The following is an 11,280-nucleotide window of genomic DNA, read 5'->3' as shown; positions in this document are numbered from 1 at the left end:
GTTCTAAGCATGCAACCTAAGCAACCAATGCCCAAAACCCCAAAAAAAAAAAAAACCGGCCCCCCCCCCCCCCAAGAGGCTACGGCCCAAAATTTTTTTATATATATTTTTTTATTTTCAACATCCAAATGTTAATAATGGTTTCCTAAGATCTTTGCATGCATGTCAAGATCTTACAAAACCATGGGGTAAAATCCACCAAAATTTCGGACCCCTTTTTCACCCATGAAAAACCCGAAATCTATGAACATGCAAGGAGCATAAGTCCTTGTAACCGGCTCTTGATGCCATTGTTGGGTTTTATACAAGTTTATCAAAGTCAAGTTAACCATATTTAACTAGAAAACGCAACGGAAGCTTAGATTTTAAATCTAGTTATGAACATACCATTATGTTAATAATCAAAACCCAATGAACAAGGATCAAAATTACAAGAACAATATGCTCACAAAATGTAAATGTACCTTCTTCTACCTTTAGAAGAATAAGTAAGATATTGAAGATGATGGTGGATGAATGGCAAGCCTCCAAAGAAGAAGACCTCAAGATAGTGATACCCCAAGCTATTTGTGACAACACCAACTTGATTGCTAGGATTTATGAACACTTAAACAAGCTCACAAGCTCTCCCAAAACTCCTTGGTTTGGCCGTGAACTTGAGAGAGAGTTAGAGGAGTTTCTTGATTCAAAATTTTGAATAATAATCTACACACTCAAGACCCCAAAATGCATGTAATCTTATTGGGGATGTAAAAGGTTCCCATCACATGGAGACAAGGCATAAAAGGACAAAAACTTCCACCCACATGGGGTGGCCGTTTTTTTGATATTATTATTATTATTATTATTATTTTTTTTTTTTTTTTTTTTTTTTTTTTTGCTTTTGTTTTTACCATTAAAACATCTCCAATTTATTTTATAAAACTCATTTCATAAAATGCACATACATTTATATAATTATTTAACCAATTAAATAATTAATTTATATAAACAAATTATCCACATAATTTATTTAAATCCTCAAGTGTGTTTGTTTAGAAAACCAATTTTCTAAACAAGTAGTGTTCGGTATTCGTTTAAATGATCAAATCACTAAAAGAATACATTTGGTGTCGTCTAGCTTGTTATTGGGTATGACCCGACTTGGATCAAACACAGTTAGCCACATTAGTATAAGTATGTGTCTCGGGCATACGTAATTCCAACAATCACAAGATGTGGGATTGTATTACAAGAATTCTCATTCAAGTGTTACTACAAATCCCAAGATTCCTACTACATTTAGTACTAAATAAATCAGTCAAGCTTGTGATACAAATGTTGCTGCTACTCCTCAATATAGTAGTAGTTATTCTGGAACAATTCCAATTACTCAAGCTTCAAGTTCAAAGGATTCTGATGTTATCCAGTGTAATATAGCAGTGAATCTAAAAAATACTAGAAACATGATCACTGACACTATCAAGGACACATGGCTTTTCTAGGATCTGTTCTAGAATCATATGAGTGTTTGGTGGTGGGTCGCATTGGGAATTACAACATGACTAAAGAGGATTATGACCAAATAGACTCGGAAGAAATGGAAATGATTGATATAAGATGGTGCATGGCTAGTGTGATTAGACGTGCTCAGAGATTCAAAGAGATAACTGGTCAAAATGTGCTTAATGGTACAACTTCTAAATTAGGCTTTGACAAGTCTAAATTAGATGTTTTCATTGCAAGGAGAAAGGTCATTTTAAAAGGGAATGCACAAGTAAGAGTGTTGATGATAATGCTACTAACCCTTTTGGACGAGACTACTACAACCAAGATATATATCACCGTTCAGAAGGTGAATCATCAAAGGGAAAGAAACCAAATGAAGCATCAACCTCGCAGCAAAAGGCAGCTACAGCCCAAGTTGATGAAGGTTTCAACTGGAATTCTGTATTCCAAGCGAATGTAGCTCAAGTGGTTGATAATGACAAACAGGAGGTTATTTCAGAAAGTGTGGTCAGTAGTGTTGAAGACAAGGATGAGTTTGAGACTAAGATTCAAGAGTCTGCTGATGCGGTCAAAGATAAGGATGTGAATGAAGATAGCAACTATGTGAAAGAAGTTGCTTGTGATACTTCTGATGTTGAACTTCCTCAAACTTATGATAAACTTCATGAGGTTCCTTCAAACTATCTTATCTCATTATTCCTCCTGATATTGTTGAGAGTTTTGTAGGTTGGTTTTATGAGGAAGAGGTTCCACAAGGGAAAATTAACTTTGGTGTGGAAGAAAATGATGAAATTCCAGAGGTCAACAAGTTAGAAGATGAGGAAGAGTTCGGTTCTGTTGATTAAAGATTGTTGAGAACAAGTTTGTTGAAGGAGTGGTAGAAGACATCACTGATGTTGACTCAGAAACTTCAAGTGAAGAAGTAATTGATCAAGCATTCATGGCCAATGAGGTAATTCTAAACTCAAATCTTTGTGAAAAATGTGAATTATTATGCGATGAATGTGATTTTAAGACTCTAGAATTCAAAGAATTAAAGAGACATTATGATAAATCTTTGTTTGATTTAAATGTTGTTAATGAGGCTTACATGAAGCTTCTATCGCGTGAAAAAGGTCTTTGGGAAAATATTTTACAAAACTAAAAGATAATTTCAATGCTTAAGCACACGGTTGAAGACAAACAGATTGCCATTCATAGGCACATTGACGAAAACGCAGCACTCAAACTTGAGCTTCAAGCACTCAAGATTGAGACTAAACGAGTTAACCTGAAATTGGTAAGCTATGTTGCACCATCATATGTACTTGATTACATTATCCCCAAAATATCATCAAAGAGTGAGGATAATGAGACCGAGAACTTAAGAGAAGATTATCATGCCGTGCCTACACCTTTGTGGAATGATTATGTTACAAATAAACCGAAAGGTTTGAAAAAGGCACTCAATGTGGAAATCAACACACCATATCATGATGATACTTCTAAACATGTTGCTGATAATGAGAGTTCTGGCTGTGATTCTGCAACTGGAATAAAAATGGCAAAAGCTGTGTTGAATGAGGAAGTTGTTAAACCTCATGGGTTGGGTATCAAAAGAGTGTTTTGGATAATCAAAAGAAAGTAGTTGAAAAATCGACAAGATTTGCAAAAACAAGTTTCTATAACAAGCAATCTTCTCGAGTTAATAAATTTCAAGAGAAAAAGATAAAGTTTGTACTTGGTAAAACTTCAGAGTCTGAAAAGAAAGTTGAATTCAGAAAACAGTCAAATGATGATTTTTATCGTTTGAAAGCTGAACGTGATCGTGTTGAATCAACATCTCAGATCAATAAGTTTATTAATAGGAGACGTTGTTTTGGTTGTAATGAGGTTGGGCATGTATTTTACACGTGTCCTAATCGATACAAACAAGATCACATTCAGAATCAAAAATCTCAAAAGACTGTGAGCAAGAGACCTGGACTAGGTTATATGTGTCATAAGAAACCAGTTTGTGTCACTGAAAATGTGAAAATTTTGAAAAGAGATGAGTCAGTTGATGCTAAAAAATTGTTCAAAATGATGTTTTAAAATCAACAATTTCAAAAACAAGTCAAACATCATTTTATAAAAAGAAACAATCTGTTGGTCAAAACTGGGTACCAAAATCTGTTGTTAAAATACCTGATTGTTATGAGAAAGTGAAATCTGCATCTGAGTCACCAACATTAAGTGAAAATTCATTATCATGTGATTCAGTGGTTGAGGATGATAGGTTGTTTTTTAAACATTTTAAACAACCCAAGACCAAGAAGGCTTGGGTTTCCTTGTTTCACTAATCCGTTAACTGTATGTGCAGGGCTTCTAAGATCCCAGGATTCTTGTTGGATAATGGATAGTGGAGCCTCTAGGCACATGACAGGTACTATCTACTTGCTGAATGATCTTAAATCAATAAGAGGACAGTATGTTGGCTTTGCTGGAAATCAAGGTGGACAGGTTGTTGGTGAAAGCACTTTAACCAATGGAAAGGTTACATTCGAGAATGTCAACTACATTTCAGAGTTGGAGAATAATCTGCTCAGTATATCACAGATTTGTGATAAACAATTCTCTACACATTTACGGATCAAGAGTGTTTGATTTTGAAACCGGGGTTCAAAATACCTGAGGAATGGATCATTATGTGTGCTCCTCAGGTGAATGATCTTTACGTCATGAACATTAGCACTGCATCTACTTCATCAGGATCTGCTCATTGTTTCATCTCAAGAGCATCTGAACGGGAATCTGTATTATGGCATCGGAGGATGGGACATATAAGCTTGAGAAAAATGAACCATCTGGTTCACAAGAATCTGGTAGAAGGAGTTAACTTGAGGAACTTTCAATTAACTGAAGATTGTTTGGATTGTAAGAAAAGAAAGCAAATAAGGAAATCTCATCTAAAGAAACTTTTCAACTCCATCAACCTACCTTTTGAACGTCTTCACATGGATCTATATGGTCCTGTTAATGCCAAGAGTATCACAGGCGAATTGTATTATCTTGTGGTTACCGATGATTACTCAAGATTTTCATGGGTGATGTTTTTGGAATCTAAAGATGAGACATATGATTCCCTTATGGTTTTATTCAAGAAACTAGAGACATTGTACAATCTTCCAATCCCTCGTATCATAAGTGATAACGTGACAGAATTCAAGAACAACAAAATGCTAGAGTACTATAACGAACGGGGAATTCTTCATGAATTCAACACTCCTTATACTCCACAACAAAATGGGGTTGCTAAACGAAAGAATCGGAATTTTATTGAAAAGGCTCGAACTATGCTTTCAGATTCAAAATTATCAGTTAACTTTTGGTCTGAAGCAGTTGCGGCAGCTTGTTATACGCTTAACTGAGTGCTTACAGTAAAGAGATCTGGTAAGACGTGTTTTGAGCTACTGAATCGTCGAAAACCCAATCTGAAGTGGCTTGAACCGTTTGGGTCAATGTGTACCGTTCTTGAACCAACAGGGAAATTTGGTCCTAAATCTGTGGAAGGATTCTTTGTGGGGTATGCTAGTCCACTCAGACATGTTTTCATTCTTAGCCTCCACAAGATCGTACAAGTTCAAAACATTGATTGTCAACGATACACTCCTACCATACAGAGACCAGAAGATTCAAGGCTGTTCGATTATGAGAGTCTTTGGGAGAGTTTTCAACTCCCAGAGGAAGATTTATCCGAAGAAACTTTGATGATGATTTACAATCAACATTTGTTAGAAAATCAAGAATCTATGCCTAAAGAACCCGTGTCTGTTTCTCAAAATGTTCCTGAAAATGTTCAATCCGATGATGTTCCAGAAACTGTTCCAGTTTTTGATGACAATGGTGCTACAGATGAGGAGATAATCGAAGCAATCTCTCCATCCATTTCTCATGCTGAAGAGAATGTTACAAATATCCAATCCGAAGTGTTAGTACCTTTAGTGGTGGTCCCGAAAACTGTTTCTTATCATCCCGAGAAAAATATTATAGGAGATCTGAATGCTAGAGTACAAACAAGATGACAACTTGATCAGAATCTTTAGTGTTTCTATACTCATGTTTCTCCTTTACAAAATTGATTCTCATTAAATTGTTTTATATCTCAGGTAGAACCAAAGACGTACAAAGAGGCCCTAATAGAAGAAAGCTGGGTGAATGCGATGCAAGAAGAGCTTATGCAGTTTGAGAAGCTCGGGGTCTGGAAATTAGTGGATCTACCTGAAGACAAAAAGCAGATTAACACCAAGTGGGTGTTTAAGTGCAAACGGGATTAAAACGAAATTATTGTAAGAAACAAGGCAAGATTAGTGGTTTTGGGATTCAATCAAAGAGAATGTATCAATTACAATGAAGTGTATGCACTAGTTGCAAGGCTAGAAGCAATTCAGATCTTTCTAGCATTTGCTTCTTGGAAAGGCTTTAAGGTTTATCAGTTGGATGTGAAATCAGCATTTCTTAACGGTAAGATTAGTGAAGAAGTCTATGTGGGACAACCACCGGGGTTTGTCGATCCGATTCACAAAGACAAAGTGTATCTACTTGATAAAGTCTTCTACGGTCTCCATCAAGCCCCGGGAGCTTGGTATGAGACGTTGTCACAACATCTTTTGGACAACGGGTTTATCAGAGGAATTGTCGACTGTACACTTTTCACTAAGTTTGTTGATGGACATCTACTGATCGTGCAGATTTACGTCGACGACATAATCTTTGGATCGACGAATGATGTTCTGTGCAAGCAGTTTGAGGAAGTCATGAAACAGAAATTTGAAATGAGTGCTATGGGGGAGATGAAGTTCTTTCTTGGACTTCAAGTTGAACAATTGCCAGATGGTATCTTTATCCACCAGACAAAATATGTCAATGACGTTTTGACAAAGTTCAACATGTCTGATGCATCGGCTATCAGCACTCCCTTACCATTGATTCATGGTATCGGTCCTGATCCCAACGGGGAGAAGGTTGACCAAACCTTATACCGATCCATGATAGGCTCATTGATGTATTTGACTGCTTCTCGGCCAGACATCATGTAGCTACCTGTTTGTGTGCCCGATATCAGTCTAATCCGAAGGTTTCACATCTCATGATCGTCAAAAGAATACTACGCTATATCAAGGGATGTCCCGGGGTCGGTTTCTGGTATCCAAAAGATGATGAGTTTGTGTTAAGGGCTTATTCTGATTCAGATTATGGAAGCTGTAAACTGAATGCAAAATCTACAACGGTAGGGTGTCAGTTCTTCGGCAAACGACTTGTCACCTGGCAATGCAAGAAACAGACCACAGTTTCGTTGTCTACCTGTGAAGCTGAGTACGTAGCTACTTCCAGTTGTTGCTCTCAGGTTCTTTGGATACAACAACAGATGCGGGACTACGGTTTGAATTTTCTTACAACACCTATCTTTGTAGATAACACTGCAGCTATATCGATCACTAAGAATCCGGTAAATCACTCTAAAACGAAACAGATAGAAATACGGTATCACTTCATTCGTGACTGTTACGAAAAGAAGTTGATTACTGTTGATAAAATTCATACCGATGAACAAAAGGCAGATCTTTTCACCAAATCTTTTGATAAGTCAAGATTTAATTACTTATTAAAACTAATTGGTTTAAAAGTTTTGGCCGGTGTTGAAAAGAGGGTTATCGAGATTACAGGTGTGTTGGATACCTTGTGATCCTGTTCATCAAAGTCAATTTTAGTTTTTGTACAGAGTTTTTCATAATGTTTTTGATTTTAGGGGGGAGTACATTTTTTAAGAAAAAACCAAAAACATTGAAAAATTTGAAAAAACCAAAAACAGTAAAAAATTCAAAAATGTCAAAAACATTACAAAATGTTGTTACTCAGAAAATGATTTTTTGGAAGCAAAAATGAAAGATGACAGTACATTGATCATTTGGTCCTAAATCCAGTCAAAAGTAGACATAAAACGCTGTGTGCTTAATTGTATTGGTGCATTAGTAGGTATAAGTTTCTAACAAAAGTGATATAAACTTAAACTTTGCCAAATTGATGAGGTATTAGTTTCTAACAAAAGTCTTGATACTGAGGGCAGAAATGAAATAGCTAGTCATACTCAAGCCTTTTAATCAGAATGATAGTTTAAAATTTTGTTTTTTTTTTTTTGGGTAAAGGGTTCTACCCGGTTAAATTCATTCCACACAACCAACAAAGAACAAGTAATATGACAAAGTGCCATATTAGTTCTCATGTATGACATGCCATACAAGAGTAAACAAACCAAAACCACCAAACAATGGTAAACACTGCTAAAGCCTACACAAGAACCAAAGAAACAAACATAACAAAAACAAATCAACCATTATCATCAATTTGGTGTGAAACTCCTCTCGGAAGGTGCCAATCTTCGAGAACCCGATTGACCCGTTCAGAATTCTTGAACTTTAGAGTCAATAGCTTTAGGCGAGTACCCTTAATGATTTCATCAGCAACAATCTTTGGAGTGTTCAAAGAGTTCCTGAAAAGCCGGTTATTTCGTTCCTTCCAAATAACGTAAACCGAAGCCCCAAGTAACAGCCGATTAATAACATTATCAATAGAGTTGGACATTCGAAATTGAGACACATATTGAAGAATATTCGCCCAACCATTCATGCACCCCTGAAACTTACCTTTCATTTTGACAATACTCCAAACCTCAGAAGAGAACTTACACTCAAAGAAGAGATGATTACGAGAATCCGGCTCTCCATTACATAAAAGGCAGCAATACAGGTTATGATTTGGATACCCACCAATATTCCACCCCATTATACGATTCTGCGTGCTCAATCTATCATGAAGCATAATCCACAACATAAAGGAGTGTTTTGGAACACATTGAGAGAACCAAACAACATGCATCCAAGAAACCATATCAGCCGGTATTCGAAGAAGTTGCCATATTCCTGAAGCCGAGAAATTCATTGAAGTCCCATTCTCATCCATTACCACGATCTTGTCCCTCTTTTCCGGATAAATACTCACCCCCTTTAAGTTCGAAAGAATTGGGAATCTCGAAATCCAATCAGGCGGCCATCCCCAGTTATTATGAAGAACAACATCACTGACACAGGTTTTTAAAGTCAAACCAGCCCCATGTATTGCTCTCGGGTTAATATAATCACTTAAAGGACATAAATCATCCCATTTATCATACCAAACTGAAGTAGATCTCCCATTACCGATTTCATGCCATATAAAATGTCTAATACGGGGATGAAACTGAAGATTTTTCCTCCACCCCCAAGTACAAGAGTTAGGAATCTGCAAGCTCCAAAAATTTCACCCCTTCATTTTATACTCATGCATCCATTTAACCCACAACGACTTACGATCATTGATTAAACTCCAAATATGATAAACTAGAAGAGAGTTATTGACATCCCGGATACGCCGGATACCCAAACCACCTTCACTTTTCGGCTGACAAACAATATCCCAAGAAACTTTATGCTTTCCCTTTTTGTGTCCAAAGTCCCAAAGGAAATTTTTAATCCGTTTTTCAAGATCAGCAATAAGTCTAAAAGGAAGTGAGAAAACAGCAGACCAGTAAATATATAAGGATGACAGAACAGACCTGACCAGCTGAAGTTTACCCGCAAAAGATAAAGTTTTATTCTTCCAATCTCCAATCCGATTATCCATACGATCCAGCAACCTCTTACAATCACGGTAATTTAGCCTCGTAGAAATAAGAGGAACTCCCAAGTATTTAACCGGGAGTCTACCTTCAACGAAGGGCATAATATTCAAAATCCCACTTTTAACGCGATCCGAATCATTACAGAAAAACGCGGTACTTTTCGGTACACTAGGAGTAAGCCCGGACATATCTTTGAAATCATTCAGAGCCCCCATAATAGTTTTAGCAGAATCCACATCGCCTCGAGCAAACAGGAACAAATCATCCGCAAAGCAAATATTGATAATATTTAATTCTTCACAATGACGATGAAAACGAAACGAGCGTTCAATACGAACCTTTCGATGCAGAATCAACGTGAGAACTTGCATAACCAGCGTGAAAATATAAGGAGACATCGGATCACCCTGTCTTAGAACTCTTTTACCACTAAAGAACCCGTGTAAGTTCCCATTTATGGATATCGAAAAAGAAGAAGTGGTTATGCATTCCATTATCCAATGAATCATCCTATCGTGGAAACCATATCCATATAGAATATCACGAATGAAGTCCCAACTGACCGTATCGTAAGCTTTCTGAATATCAACTTTAAAAGCACATCTAGGCGGTCCGTTATTAGTGTGATAATTATGCATTAATTCTTGGGTCAAAAGGATGTTATCAGAAATTCTACGCCCTGGAACAAACGCAGACTGATTGATATCAATTAACGACTCCAAACCCTTCATCATACGAACCGAGATAATCTTGGTAATACATTTATATAAAGTGTTGCAGCACGAGATGTGACGAAAATCATTAGGAGTAAAAGTGGTGGTCACTTTGGGAATAAGGGCAATAATAGTGTGGTTAACCTGTTTAAGGAGACTTCCTTTTCTGAAAAATTCATGAACCGCCAAACAAACATCTTTCCCAACAATATCCCAAGAACTTTTAAAGAAGGCCGAGGAAAAACCATCAGGCCCCGGCGCTTTGTTATTCCCAATAGAGAAAAAAGCTTCCTTGATTTCCAAATCGGATATAGGTCTAACCATCAGCTCCGCCTGAGAGGCCGAGAGCTTAGTAGTAAAAATCTGATTATCTGGTTTTCTCAATGGTTGCATATCCGAACCAAAAATGTTCATAAAATGATTAACAAACACCGAAGGAACATCCGATCCCTCATATAATTGGCCCTGAACATCACTTATAGTATCAATACGACATCTTTGGTTCCGCATTTTCAAGGAATTGTGAAAATACGCAGTGTTAGAATCACCAAGCTTTAACCAATCGACTTTAGATTTTTGTTTTAGGAATTCTTCCTCATCTTTAGTTGCCTCATGATAAGCCTTAAGATAACTACTCTACTCCCGAATCAACTCCAAATTAGTAGGATCAATGTCAAGACGGGTTTGACAAGCATCAAGAAGGGTTTTAAGATCATTAACTTTCTTGTGGAGATTGCCTTGTCGGTGCAACAAAGAACGGATTGGATGTTTTAAGTTTTGGAGTTTCTTTACCACGCGAAACATGTAATAACCATTCACCTCAATTTTCCAGCCGTTAGCAATAATATCATTATAACCCGGTTTACCAATTAAGAAATTAGGGAATTTAAACGGTTTAGGCTTACCTTTAATAAGAGAGGGGAATTTCAATAAACATGGAGAGTGGTCTGAAATCCGGTATGGAAGGAACACCGCCGTTGAATCATTAAAAATATCCATGAATTTAGAGTTTCCCATCACCCTATCAAGCTTTTTGAAAAGACCCATACTCGTTCTCGGTTTATTTTTCCAAGTGAATTGGAGCCCGACCCCTTTTATATCCTCAACTTCAATGTTCTTAACACAAGCACGAAAATCAAGCATCCCAGTGGATATTTTGTAAGAACCATGTAAGCTGTCTTTCAAATTAAGAGCACAATTAAAATCTCCAAGTAAAGCCCAAGGTTTACCACGAGTGAAATGTTTATGAACAGCAAGATTATGCCATAACTCCCTTCTTTTCAAATAACAATTTTCAGCATACACGAAAGAACAATACATCGCCTTATTATCCAACTTAAACTTTAACTGAACGTGAAGAACCTGGTTCGAATAATCAATAACCATTAGATCAACCAAATCCGT

General features: G+C 36.9%; 1 protein-coding gene across 1 annotated transcript; it reads left to right on the top strand.

Moving 5' to 3' along the window:
• Nucleotides 1–4,154: 4,154 nt before the first annotated feature.
• Nucleotides 4,155–5,783, top strand: LOC143617183 (uncharacterized). The gene is made up of 3 exons (XM_077089822.1): nt 4,155–4,644; nt 4,888–5,516; nt 5,616–5,783. The coding sequence occupies exons 1-3, from the start codon at nt 4,155–4,157 to the stop codon at nt 5,781–5,783; spliced, it is 1,287 nt and encodes a 428-aa protein (XP_076945937.1).
• The last annotated feature ends 5,497 nt before the right edge of the window (nt 5,784–11,280 follow it).

The sequence above is a fragment of the Bidens hawaiensis genome, unplaced genomic scaffold (assembly GCF_021521415.1).
Source record: "Bidens hawaiensis isolate Kalapana, Puna unplaced genomic scaffold, B.hawaiensis_p1.1 tig00002307_1, whole genome shotgun sequence".
NCBI lineage: Eukaryota > Viridiplantae > Streptophyta > Magnoliopsida > Asterales > Asteraceae > Bidens > Bidens hawaiensis.
Note: the sequence above shows the minus strand (reverse complement) of the source record. Positions and strands in the feature narration are given on the sequence as shown.